Source organism: Podarcis raffonei, chromosome 11, assembly GCF_027172205.1.
Source record: "Podarcis raffonei isolate rPodRaf1 chromosome 11, rPodRaf1.pri, whole genome shotgun sequence".
In the NCBI taxonomy this organism is placed as follows: domain Eukaryota; kingdom Metazoa; phylum Chordata; class Lepidosauria; order Squamata; family Lacertidae; genus Podarcis; species Podarcis raffonei.
Window position 1 is genome coordinate 37,162,819 of NC_070612.1, and position 14,542 is coordinate 37,177,360.

General features: G+C 39.7%; 1 protein-coding gene across 1 annotated transcript in view; it reads right to left on the bottom strand.

Annotated features, from left to right (window-relative positions):
- The window catches only part of ELL2 (elongation factor for RNA polymerase II 2), a 38,112-nt gene that overhangs the window by 9,412 nt on the left and 14,158 nt on the right, over nucleotides 1-14,542 (bottom strand). The window contains exons 3-9 of the mRNA XM_053409023.1: nucleotides 14,014-14,135; nucleotides 12,313-12,476; nucleotides 8,555-8,814; nucleotides 5,813-5,937; nucleotides 5,589-5,682; nucleotides 3,112-3,685; nucleotides 647-713 (exon numbers count right to left, since the gene is read on the bottom strand). Of these exons, the coding sequence (XP_053264998.1) occupies nucleotides 647-713; nucleotides 3,112-3,685; nucleotides 5,589-5,682; nucleotides 5,813-5,937; nucleotides 8,555-8,814; nucleotides 12,313-12,476; nucleotides 14,014-14,135 (1,406 nt within the window). The remainder of the gene's footprint in view (nucleotides 1-646; nucleotides 714-3,111; nucleotides 3,686-5,588; nucleotides 5,683-5,812; nucleotides 5,938-8,554; nucleotides 8,815-12,312; nucleotides 12,477-14,013; nucleotides 14,136-14,542) is intronic.

Below are 14,542 nucleotides of genomic sequence, written 5' to 3' on the forward strand. Positions count from 1 at the left end.
GGTAAACATGAACTTTATTCACACGCACTCCTTGAGATGGCATATCAACTAAGAGACTTTTCTTTTCAGCGTGGGAATCTGAGGGAAAGTCAAGGCAGAGCTGCAATAACGCAAGTCTACTTGAAATAGACTTGAAATGGGTGGTGCTGTGGTCTAAACTACAGAGCCTAGGGCTTGCCGATCAGAAGGTTGGCGGTTCGAATCCCCGCGACGGGGTGAGCTCCCGTTGCTTGGTCCCTGCTCCTGCCAACCTAGCATTTTGAAAGCATGTCAAAGTGCAAGTAGATAAATAGGTACCGCTCCAGCGGGAAGGTAAACAGCATTTCCGTGCGCTGCTCTGGTTCGCCAGAAGCAGCTTAGTCATGCTGGCCACAAGACCCAGAAGCTGTCTGCGGACAAGACGCCTGTTCCCTTGGCCAGTAAAGTGAGATGAGCGCCACAACCCTAGAGTCGTCTGTGACTGGACTTAACGGTCAAGGGTCCCTTTACCTTACTTGAAATCTTACACAGAGCAACATTTCCAGGCAGCTTTCCCCTCTTTACTTAGTAGCTTTCTTAGTTACTAAGTGCTTTTTCACTTTGAGGGAGCACTGCATAAATTGTTTCCTGCCACTCTATCCCCTTTCGCCAGTATTATCCTACTTACACAAAGTAGTCCGGTAGTTCACTTGTTGACAAAGGATCTGTGGTGGAAGTGCAAGTCTCTTCAACACCTATAAAGAAATACAAGTTTACACACTTTGATAAGAGATTGTTCCCAAACCAAACTGGATTTGACTTTCAAGTGCCTACACAGAGGGTTCCTTTCTAGGCATTAGCTTTAAGAGACAATTAAGAGAAAGCCACCCTATTGAATATTTATAATAGTAGTTGCATGACAAATTCTCAATCAGCCAATGGCAGGAACTTAAAATGCAAAAGGAACTTTGGTCTGCGTACAATAAAAGCAGTCCAGTCTTAACCTAAGGTCAGCCTTCTATTATTTCAAGACAAGTTGTGGCATCTGCACAGCAATTCAAGAATTTCTGTGGCAGATGTCGGTGGACAAAAGGAGATGGGAGTTTTACATCAACATCCAGCTTTCACTAGGGCACAATAAACAACAATGGAGTGGAATGCCAAAGTGCTTTTCTTTCTGCTAATTCTTCCCCTTCACACAAAGTTATGAATATGCAAAGATAATCAAATGATTTACTATAAAAGAAGATGACAAGCAATTACTGGGTTGAATCTATCTGTTATCAGAATGGCAGGGTTAAAAATAATTGCTTGGATGTAAAGAATTTCTTGTATGAACAGAAGGCACTTGCACTTACATGTGAGGCAATATATATATAGATTTCTTACAATGATGCCAAACACAATCAAATATAGTGGTAGATTAATGTATTTCATATCAATATATAATCCAAGTTAACACATTAGAAAAGGAAAAACTTATTTTGTATTCCTAAAAATATAATTTTAAAATATGTGTTTCTTAAGCTGGACTTAGTCTGATAAAGAAGACCAAGAATCTGTGATAGTACCCTGTGCGACCAAGCAACTAAACAAAGACAATTCAAATTGTCCCAGGCCCTGACTAGGACAACCCCAAGTCATGAGCCTCAGTGAATTGGAAATCTATTGTATCTAGTCAGCAATAATATTTAAACAGGAATTTGTTCAAATATGTAGTCAACTTTTTATTTAACTTCACAAAATAGTTTTAATAGTTCACAACTAAATTTGGCTCTACAAAGTGTGTCATAGGTCCTTTAGAAAAAGTTACAAATCACAGTGCCATTGCTGATATTCAATAACTTTTTTAAAAAATAGCAGCTACATTTCCTCCCTGTCTGGATTTTTCTAACCACAGCATCTTCGTATCCTTTCTAAAATAGTGAAGGCAACAGATGGGTTAGGTGGTCAACTTTCAGGATAACAACTCAAGTTCCCTGAGCGGCTGTCACTACAACTATTAGGGGAAGCCTGGAACTCTGTATCTAAATACTGTGTCTTGAGACCATGTCAAATCTAACAGTTGAGAAATTAAAAGAATGGTATGAATAATTATTTCTAGCTATTTACTAATGGAATGCCTATGTACTTTAATAATGTGCACCAATGACTTAATCATGCTACAGCCATCAATCATGTTTGTATTTTTCGCTATCTGAAAAGTTATGAGGTGTGGTTCTTGAATTGGGCCACAAGTGTGGTAACAGTAGTCAATATAACAAACTTGTGCCTTTTGGCTGTTGATGCATAGCTCCAGCCTATATCATATGGGGAGTGGGGGCTTGTCACCTTGACTCTCTGCTCTTGAGACACTTAGAAGTACAAAGCAAACCCTAGCCCTACTCTTCAGTTGCAAGCATGCTGGGGCTTACCTCTAAGTATTGTGATTTCAATAACACCCCACTAGACCTTCTCAAAGTTCAACTCCAAGGTGAGTCAGTGTCCTGGCGACTGTAAGTTTGCGGCTGGTAATCAAGGCCAGCCCAAATTTGTAGACTGCTGCATACTGGGTTTATTACTGTCAATGATTTAAATATTATTCCTGTCCCACCCACTAGACTCTCAAATAAATCAATACAAAGGAAATCCGTGGGGCAGGTTAGAATAAATGATGGTCAGAGTACATTCCCACAGCTTTTTGCAGCTGTTACTTCTCTCCAACACTGAAACTGTGTATGCAAGCTAATAAAGAGAAAAACAACCTTACAAGAACAGGCGTACGAATATATACTTCAGCTGATTAGAGAAATTGTTCGGAGGCAAGATATATACACCGTATAAGGCTTTCATTCATGTGGCTCTGAATATGCATTGGTCGTTGGCAACAGATTTCAAGTTCAGACAAAAGGAAAGAGACAGGGAATTTCCATGTACTACATTTGCATGGGTTTAACTGCTTGTGGGCTGGCCCCATCCTGCACTAATAACAGGAATGCCTGCATCCTGGAGACAAGGAAGGGGTTGGCATGGGAGGTAACCACTTCATTCAACTATCCCTTGTCTACCTGTATGCAGGTATTACCATGGGCAAATAACTCCCATGCTTCAGTGCTAATGTAATTATAGGGCATAGGTGCCTTGGTCGTCCAAAGTGAAAAGCAATGACAATACCTTCAATCAATTTCAGGCTGGAGTTCTTCAGTTTGACAATTTCCTTCTTTTCACAGTCTCTCTCCTTCTCTGCAGCATTCCCAGTGTTGTGGTCTTTGATTTGGTCCTTCTCCTTATGCTTCTTTGACTTCTTCTTGGATTTTTTGTACAACGCTGAGTGCTTCTCATCCGTAGACTTTGGGCACACTGACAGATCTTCAGCAGGTGCTGGGATTTCCAGCGGAGTCCTAGAAGTATATTTCTGATGCTGGTCCCCATAAATGCTGCCATTCTGACTCAAAGTGTCAATAGGCAGGTCTTGAGTCCCCCGGCCTTCAGGAGTGCTAGGGGAATTGGAGTTAGAATTCACAGTCCGAGGAGGATTTGAAACAGGAAGGCAAGTTGGAGGAAGTGGCAGAGCAGCTGGTGTTGCAGCAACTGCAGGGGGAGGGGGAGGCTGAGAAGCTTCAGCATTCTTTTCACCAGAAGCAGTCAAGTGACCATTTAGTGTTGGTTGAACTCTATTGGTAAGATGAGATATCCTTGGTTTTTTGCTCATTAACGGATCAATAAAATCAGAATCCAAAAGCCGTTTCTGCAATAAATTGAGGCACACACTGTTATTTTTTGCACTTATTAAGAAATGGCAATTAGAAATAGTTATATAGCAAATATAGAAGATAAAGGAACACTATTTCAAGCTTTAGAAGACGAGTTGTGTGAGCAGAAGGGAGCTCCCGCAATGGATTTTATTTATGGTGCCATGGGAATTCTCTATTGGACATGGATTCCTTCCTTAAGAAAACCAAATAATTCACACTGTGATAATTTAGATATTAAAGGAACAATGTTTGTACTTAACATGTCAACTGGTGTTAAATTAATTTTCTGAAACCACTAAACACACTTTCCTTGTCCTAATTTCTTGTGTCCACATGAAGCCATGGCCCAAAATATTTTGCTGCCTGAAGCAAAGCATCAAATTGTGACTCCCCACCATGACAGAATCAACACTTTTAAAAAAAGTTTTGAAATACTCTTCAGACGTTAATTTCTGCGTTCATCAATCCCTTTCACCAATGCTATCTGAAATGATCAGCTTCACCTTGCTGCAGGAAAGGACCAGACTTTTTCACATGGAAGGAAAGAATAATTCCAATATTGTCTGAAGTCACTCTCACCCAATAGTGGAGATTTTTAAAAAAAACAACACAGAGTGAATATATGCCCAAGAGCACGCATGCACACACCCAAGCTAGATGCTACTTTGCCCAATCAGCACTTTCCCGGGGAAACAACAAGCCACATTTTGAAACTGAAAAGCTTAAAATGCGCTTTGGTGGCATGGGGCTGCCAAACTGGAAAGACAACTAATGCCAGGTGTATGTGTGCTCAAGTAGTCAAGTGGGTTGTGTCCAATGACTCATATCTGTAAGGACATGGACTGTTACAGTACAGTGCAGGAAATCTTACCAGAAGGGCTCAGCACCAATCTACACAACAGATTTAAATTAGATGTGAGTCAGAGAGAGTGCACAGAAGAGACAGAAACCAGCAGACTCAAAAGCAAGCACAAAAAGTCCTTCTTCCTCCTTAAGGCAGATTAGAGCTGCTCCTGATTCTTTTTCTCTTGGAACACTTATTAGGAATTTTAAGCCACTCTATAAGTGCAATATTTTCAACTTTGGAAGACTGTTGTAATTCCCTCTCCAAAACAGGTGTTACCATAATATAGATATCTATAAAAATATTCAGAGAAAGAGAAGCTGCCTTATATCAAACTGGAACACTCAACCTTCTAGTTCAGTGTTGTCTATAGTGGCTAGTAGCAGTCAGAGGTGTAGCATGGTGGGTGCCGTGGGTGCCATGGCCCCGGGTGCAATTTTTAAAGGGCACAAACAGGCGCCCCATAGCAGGCTCTTTCATCAGACCCTGGCTCTGCGCCAGAAGAAGCTATGCCTTGGCTGCAACACTTGTGCCTGTTGCAGTTCCACCCCCTGGGTCAGGCCTGACCTGGGGGGAAGGAGAGCAGGCAAGTGGGTGGAAGAGCTGCTGCCCACCCTCCTTGGCACACCTTGCACCTGGCAGCAGCAGCTCTGCCACTGGGTCATTTCTGGAGAGCGACTGCCACCCACCCTCCTTGGCTGCAAGGTGCCTTGTGCCTGGCTGCAGTAGCTCCACTGCCGAGTCACGTCTGACCCGGAGGTGGAGAGCAGGAGGAGAATAGGCAGGAGCTTCCCCGGCCCTCTCCAATCCTGAACTCTGTGCCCAGCCCGCCCCAGGCAGCGTGGGCATACGCTCCAACACTGGTAGCAGCTCTTTTGAACTTCAGACAAGAAGATGCCAGGACTGAGCCTAGGACCTTTTTGCATGCCAAGTGAGTGTGCTCTACATGGCTCTTTCCCACTAGACAACTGAAGCTTCCAAACATACATCAGCATTTGTCATGTGTTGCCTTACTGGATGAATCAGGGTATAAAGAGTGACAAATAAAATACCTGAGAAGGAGAAGCAGATGCAGCATCTTTTTGAGAACCCAGAGGAGATTCCAAGTGACCGGTGCTGGTGACATTCTGAGATGAATTGAGTTTTCTGTAAAGATCACCCACATTCCAGGTTACAAGGAATATCAAGTTAACGATGCTCTAGCAGTTATTATTTGCAGGAAGCAAATAGCTTTTGTTTTCAAGTCAACATATTACAAAGAAGGGATTGAACTTACCGGGAGAGTATTAATTCCAGCGACTGTTTATCTATTTCATTGTACCCAGGCCAGTCTTTCTGAACTTCCTTATAAACATAGTCTTTCAGTGTGTAAGAGTTGTCCTTTGGATTCAAATTGGCTACCTACAGATAAAGAGATAAAAATACAAACAGTATCAGCAAGTTGACAGAACCTGGTGTTCAACACAGCAAACCATGAAGGCAGGTCTTCTCCACAGTGGTGCCTACTCTATAGAATACCTTCCCCCAACTCCAATGTTTGGGAGGCACAGACTGTTGGGTTTGTCCACTGCTTCCTAAAATCCCACTTAACCAGACTTTCCCTGACTGGTAGCACTACACCCTTCCTAGTTTTATTCCTGTGATTGGGCTTCTCAATATTATTTACTTTTGTAAATCACTTTGCAAGTGTAAATCACCATGCCAATGGTATAGAAATATTATTAAAGAAATAAGCTACAGATAAAATTTGGGTAAGACCCTGCAAGACTGATGTAAAAGCCACAACAGCTACATATAGATTTAGTCCAAGACTTTAAAGAGAATATAAATACCATGTTAAAAATAGTTTTGCTTACTCAGTGTATGTGTTTGCACACAGACTCATAGAAATGTTTTAAATACAAAACATATAACATATACATACGCACAAATTTGGTTCAAATTATCACATACCTAGGTCACACAGTATTGAAATATGTGTGAATGTATATATTCTGAAAAAGAGGAGGCCGACATTGCATTTTCCCTTCATATGTTTTAACCTGTACAATTCAACATATTAGTCTAATCACGAATTTCTCTACACCTGAACATTACCTAATTATCCTCCTAAATTGCTTTGGTTACTGAAACTACTGCAAAATAGCTGGTGTTCTTTCTTATGTTTATCCCACTTGTTTTTTAAGACATATATTTATTTCCCTCCTTATTCTTCCTAGATAACAAAAAGCAGAATTATTAGCTAACCCTAACTGATCTCTCTACTGGCCTAAGATATCTGCTTTCTTCCCTAAATCACTGCCCCATCCATCAGAACATTCCAGATTCGTAAAACCTATGTAAACCATGGAATCTTTTCACTTTCTAGAGTCAGTGGTGGAGCATATGCCTGCGCTGTGGGCGTGTTCCCGAGGGGCACGGGTGTGTGTTCCCAAGGGGTGTGGAGGGTGCCCTTCCAGGCGCAGGATAGTCGCGCACCCACCCACCGATCCCACTTCCTTCATTTCCCCTTCCCGCTCGCCTGCCTCCTTCCCGTCCTCTCCCCTGCCTGCCTGCCTCCTCCAGCCGGGAGCATGGGGCAACGGCGCACTGCCCGCCCATGACTCCTGCGCCTACCGTCAGCCATCAGGGGAAGGGGGGAGCTGCTGCGCCATGCTCCTGGCTGGAGAAGGCAAGCAGGCAGGGGATAGGATGGGAAGGAGACAGGTGTGGGGGAAGAGAAGAGGAAGGAACCGGCAAAGAGGCGCAGCAGCTTCCCCAATGTCTTGCGGTAGGTGTGGGAGTCCAAGTTGTGGGTGGGTGGAGCACCGAATGTCACCCCTGCTCAGGGATGACACCCAGAGCAGTGCGCCCCCCACCCCCACTTTCCTCCGCCAGTGTCTAGAGTGATATGAGTAAGTACTTAAAAGATAACCAAATATGAAATTATTCAACTATTTTATGCGATCACTTTTAAACACCAATCAAGTATAGCTGTCTATCCCAGATACCTAAACGATGGCTATATTCCAAAGAAAAGATCTGCATGTGCAGGAATGAATTGCACATGAAGCTGGAACTTTGCTTATTGTTCTTGGCGCAGCAGTTTCTGAAGAAGCAAACTGCTGTTTAGCTTAAAAACCAGGTTGCCTCTCTGGCAGTGAGTGCAGGAATACAGCAGTGCTGCATCAGTAGGAGTTAACTTCAGATATTCTACTCAATTAAGACTTCTGAAATCTACTTCTCAGCTACCTTGTAGTTTCTGAAGAGAAGAGTCTACATTTTTACACACATGGAATTACTTCATCATCCCACTTTGAAGGCTTGCATTTAGCAAAAGAGTTCTCTTCTGCCCACTCTTTTTCTAAATTCTTTTGGAAGTAGCTTAGTCTTATTTTCTATTTCTTTATTCTTGTCAATTTAAAGACCCTGTTATAATCACTTCCTAGTAAGATTTCTCCTTCAGCTAATAAAATTAATTTAGCTGGGGGGGAGCATTATAGAAGTTATCATTGATTCAAGTTTAAAGAGTAACAATTCTCCCTCTTTAAAATATCAGGAGAAAAATTTCTTGAGGAGTTGTTTTCTCAATTCTTAAAATGAGAATTTTAGAAAAAATTGCTCTTTTTAACTGGGTTGTTTAAATCCATTGGCTTGGAAGCAAAGATGCCTTCCTTCACTTTTTCATTCAAGTGCTGTTTCTGACCAAGCATAAATGTGCTTGGTCATGAAAACTGTGGCCCCCGATTCAAAGTAGTCCTCCCATTTGAGCAAGCTAACGCACAAGATTTTTCTCAAGAGTTTTCACACAAACAACACTGTGGAACATGTTACAAGAGTCTTTAGATTTACACCCAAACTTGCAGTTTTTTATATAGATGGATGTTGGCAAAACTGGAGGCATTTTCAAGATATGCAAAAGAAAAGAAAAAAACTAATTTGGCATAAGACCACTAGTTTGAGCATGGCAATATATGTACCATAACCACTGAAAACAAAAACATGAGAAAGGATAGGAGAGTAAAACAAATAATCTCACCTGTTGAAGAATAATTGCAAGGGAATTCCTGTCTTTTTGACTAACACCATCTTTGAGTAAGCGAGCAAGAAGCTCTGGTTTTTTATAGGTTTTCAGTGCCAATAAGTGAATCACTCTATCCCTATATGGCCGCTGAGAAATACTGTTGTTTGTATGCGTCTTGCGTATTGTACTTGCTGGGTTGATGGGAGTGGACCTTTTCCTCTCAGGCACTGCATCTGGAATACTTTGTGGCGCTTTCCGAATTTGTACTCTTTTACCTATATGCAAGATAAACAACCGTTTTCATTTCTCTCCACCTTAGACACAAACGAGTTACCCAAAATTTACTTCCAAACTGACTGCTGGAGAAAACAGGTTCATTGACTCAAGTTTTTATGACATACTAGGGATTTATTTTTTTTTTTAAAAGGATTTTCAACCGTTTTAGAGATTTGTTCCTTCTTTGTGCCTATAGCCTATATTAATATCATTAACAGTGGATATAATTTCATTATCTTGTAATTTAAGACAAGTAAATCCCTGCAGTATATTTCCAACGGGCAAGTTTGGTCAATGTTAAGGCTATGTAATTTGTGTGAAGGGATGATAATCAACCCATCTCTTTTTATTCTGTAAAATTTAACTGTGGCATCCTGTTAGTGCAACAGACTAGGTGAGTCCAACTATGTGCTAGTTGATGAAATGGAACCATTCTCTTTTTTTGTGATGGTATTATTTTCTTCTAGTATTAAATTTTCTGCTGGTGTGTGTCTGTATCCTCTGCTATCAACTGTTCTTTAAAATGAAACTAAGTCCAAGGACCACTGACTGGTACCCCTGCTATTGTGCTTTACAAATTCTATATAGGGCAAAATGGATTCAAAATTTAGTAGAAGAGACAATATAATTTTACTAGCAGTTTCTTGGCAGCTATAAATAAAATAATTGATCTTTTGACACCTGATAGATACTACTTAAAGACTTTCTACTGCTTCATTTTACACTAGAAGGAGATGCTAATAAGCTATTTCTAGGAAATCAGAGTTTCCCAAGTCAGTGAAACACCCAAATTCAAAGCTATGCATGGCTGAACTCACCAGGTTGCTTTGAACAAGTTTATTGTGGGATATGGTTTATTTATATACAGTTTTTAGTCCAAAGGCCCCCAAAGTGGTGAACTATATTTATATTACTACAAAAGACGGCTATGATATTGCTCACTCTAACCTATGCCACACAGAGTTAGGACAGAGCACTAAAGATGATAAGCAAATATGTTTCTCGTTAATATTGCAGAATCCAATATGCCTAGTTTTTTCCACAGCCAGTCAAAATAGTTGCTATGAAGTTTCTCTGAAGAACCCACAACTAGCATGTTTTGGTTCTGGAGCTTTGCTGTATCTTTCCAGGAAAAGAGCTTTGCATCACCACAAGCATTCAAAATTATTTGGCAAGAGCTGTGTCTTTTTAAAAAGTTCTGCAGTGCTTCATCTCTTCTGTAAATCTTGCTAACTGTGTGGAAGGAGGAGTTCTAATGAAAACCACCTGAACTCATTCCACATACACACAGATCCCAGATTTGAACAAGGGATGACGTGGTTTCAACAACAGCTACTAATGCTTCGGAACATGGCTATTTAAGAGTTCTTTGGTGTCATGAGTTAGATGACTGGCTGAGAAAGCGGATGATAATGTTTTGTAGAGCTGGATTATACTAGGAAACTCACTGCTTTGGAGGCCAACTAAAGGTAAAAGACAGAAAACTAGATGGTTTTATTACTGCTATACTAAAACCTTTGTTAGTTTTTATAAAAAATCTAACACACTTTAACCAAACACAGGTAAAACCTATGTTATTTAAAGAAGCTATTATCTTATTTCAGCCATCCTTTGATAACACTTCAGTAAGTGTTCTCTCATAAATCAGGTTGTTATTTTCTAGTTTTAGAAATAGCTTCCTCCCAGTTAACATAATAGCTTCCCAGTTATTATAAAATATATTGGCAACGTGACTAGCATTTTACTATTGCAAAAAAGACCCAAATGCTTCTCTAATTCTAATCTACTGCAAACAACAAATACACCAGAACCAAAACATTCTTTGGAAGTTAAATGTTTACCGCTAATAGTGAATACAGATTAAATGATCTGTTTACATCATGACACAACTTGCTTGAGAATTACTATTCCTCTAGGTTTCACTTGGCAAAAATATGTTTGCATGAACAAGTCTGGAGTTTTGGCATCCTTTGCCGATCTGTGAAGTGAGAATCATAGCCATCTACCTTACAGATTGCCAAAGAAAAAAATAAAAGAAGAATAATGTGACTAGAAATTAAGAGAGCTGCAAAAAAATTATTTGGCTAATTTTATAAAATTTAGCTTTTCTTCCAAAAGACATTTAATGATTTGCCAAGTGGACAGCGCATTACAAAGAATGCCATTCCGAGCATGTACAACCCAAGTTTCTAAAGTCAATAAAGTAAAAGATAACTTGAAGCTCATATACAACATGCAGCAACTTGAATTCCTGCTTCAGAACATTAAAATAGACACATAAATAGAAACAAAATTAAAAGCACTAATCCAAATGAATTAACTGCAGTTGATTCCTATTAGCCTATGCAGCTTAATCCTCACTACTGTGTTTCTTCAAACTCCTGAAGAGCCATAGAGATAAGGTAGGATAGAAAAGGACTCTTCCTTCTTTGTTCTACCTTATCTCTATGGCTCTTCAGGAAGTTGAGCCTTCCCTGGCACATTACCCAACAACCAAAGAGTATAAAATAGTATAGATTACATATGGAGTCTCTCCATTTTCCTTTACTCAGGCTACAAATCCTTGCTTGAGAACAAGCCCCACTGAATTCAGTAAGTCTTATTCCTGAATAGACCTATATAGGATTTTGAAGGAAGCCATACCACAACAACTGAACGCCAATCCACCTATTATTACAATTACCATCATTAGCAATCCTGTAGCTACCACTGGTATAAGAACTAGCAGACAGCAGCATAAATATTCTAGCTTTAATACCTACGCGCTTGGTATGTCAGCTGCAGCTGTCAAAAACTTCAGCTGGCACAACTTCTGCAGACACTGGACATACTTTTTTTTTTAATGCACACAGAAATGTCTGGATCAAAGTATCTCTGCATATTATGGTTTAACTTATTTAACACATGTGACAGAATATAAATTGGCCAAACCGGTGTCTCAATTAAACTCTCTTCTTCATATCTCTCTTCCATCACTGTACACTGTAGCTGCTAGTGCCATCTAAAATCCCGTTAAAATACTGCTTCCAACATAAATTTGGACACTGAACTAAATAACCTCTGAGATCCCTTCTAAATCTAGTTCTATGATTTTAAGATACTAATGTTCTACTCCTTAAAATCAGAAAGATATTAAAACAGCAACTTATATCTACTGCAGAGTCCTGAAATGCATTAAAAATATTGTTCAAACGGTAACTATGGTATCCAGCAGCAGAATTCAGATGAACTTGACATGATGCCATCAGGATCAAGAGATACATCACTAACAGATAGTCATTCCCATAGCACAAATGTCAACCATCGTTTCCTCTCAAACAATGTATTCTGGTGCCATATGGATGCTTTCAAAAAAAGGCAATGTATGAACGTTGCAGTCCTATATATGTTTACATAGCAGTAAGGTTCACTGAAACCAACAGGTTATACTTCAACCGTTACAACAGTTAGCATCAGGCTGTTACAGAGGGGGAGAAAAAAGAAGACGACAGTCATACCTACATATGGTCCACCAGGTTTTATGACCTTTGTACTTCGATTGCGAGACTCCTCTTCTGCTTGGGTCATACGTTCTCTAGTCATTTGGTAAGAATCATTTGTTGCACATACTGTGATTTTGTCCTGTATAAACCCCAAGCAACTGAGCTGGGAAGATCCGGTACTAAGCAATAATGAGGGGGGGGAAACCTTATTTAAAACATTTGGATGTAGATACAAAGATATAGCAAAACTAAGTATGAAAAGATACTATTTTAATTCCTTCTGGTCATTTAAAGCCAAGTTATGGACTGTAACATATTAATCTGTTTGCCAGCTTTGTATATAAATCTGTAATAGATGTTTTTGTAACAGAGAACTCAGGCAACGACATAAAACAGCATTTATACAAATATACTGCAGCAGGGAAGTGAAATGAATTGATTTCTTAAAGCAAAAGCAATGAATATGGTGAAAAAATTAAGAGCAGTCTTGATGGATCAGATCAAAAATTGAATCAGTCTAACATCCAGTTTTGGCCAGTCAGATGCCTCAGGACACCCCATAATCAGGGCTAGAAAACAAAAGTCCTCTCCTGTTGTTGATCCTAGACAATTCTTAGTGGTCTAGTTTGTACATAATGCTACACCATGGTTAAGTGCTCTGTGTATAAAGAGGATAGATTCACCATGAGTCTTGGTCTCACACGATGCTCATTCTTCCCTGGTGACTGAAAGTCAGGGTTGAGGAGCTCTTCTTCCACTTGACTTTATAGAATGAAGAGAGAAGAGTGGGAGCCAGAGCCCAAGACTCATAGCAGCTTCTCCCTGATCTGCACATAGCTAACCTATGGTTTAGCAGAACTGGGCCAATGTTTTTAGTTAGCTGCCCATTATGAAGAGGCATTTGAGCCAGACTTAAGAACTAGATTTGACACTTAAAATTTACAAAAATGATCCTAAACATTTTTACTCAGAAATTAGTAAACTTAGAAGTGCAGACTTCTCCATATTCCACCAAATCACAGTAATATTTATAGGTGCTTCAAGATCAAGAATTTACAAAAAGGCAAAATGTGCGTAAATAGACACTTATCTGCTCAACCCCCACTGATCGTTAGATTAAATATTCTGGTGCCTACAGAAGACGCCACAATAAGTAGTTTCTAAGAGGCTGTAGCCTTAAAGAAATTTGTACTGAATTTCTATAATACACACAAAGCAATTGTGCCAAGAATACATATTAACATTCCTTTCATTCCATTCTATAGCAAAGGCATGATTCATCAGTAGTATCCTGGGTGCATCTGCCATATTTAGCAGGCTGAGTAACAAAAGTAAACAGCTCTTTCTGTATGCTCTTTATTAAATGTGTGAGCACCGTGGATCATCTCCAAGCATGACACGTGTATGCCTGGTAGAAAGAAACTCGATAATGTAAATTGGACAGGATACTATGGCACATTTATAGGATAAAGAGTGGAAGGCACTTCATATCAAAGAGCAGAAGGTGAAGAAGTGGCATTTTTTTGTCAAACACTAAGTCTCAACAAGATTATTTTCCACAGACAGGTAATTGCATTCTGGAGCAGATTGTAGCACATTTTAAAGTAATGTTTAAATTAGGAGAGGGATTCCTCATCAATAGTTCATTGCAATTACTCTTCAGATCATAGGAGAAATTAAAAACAAACAATTTCATTTCCCTTTCATAAACATTACCTTGAAACAGTTTGCTGGACGCAGTCAAAGCTTCCCTGAGGATTATCTTTGCCAACATTTGACAAATAGAAATTAAAGGTATGCACTTCATTTGGGAGATCAGTTTTGGGAATCTTGACAAGCTGAAAAAGCAATTAAAAAAAAGACTCAGACATGCTTACTTTATGGAAAAGTACCATATCTGATCATTAATACTGTAATGAACAATACAGCAAACCTGCAATGTCAGCCGCTTATAATCATGTAACAGATGCAACTGAAAGATGACAACTTGCCCAAGGGACACCCACTGGGTGATATCCAACCAAGCCACAGAGTAGATCTTCCGAAATCAATGGAGTGAAGTTCACTGATTTCAATAGATTTATTCTGCGTATGAATAACACTATATCCCACACACTGAGTCTAAGAAAGAACTGCATTCTAATCACAAAAGCACTAGCAAAAATATTGCTACACATAGAAATATTTTAGAGTTCACAATATATTTTCCTTTCACTGGTTTATTAATCCATAATAAGGCATACAA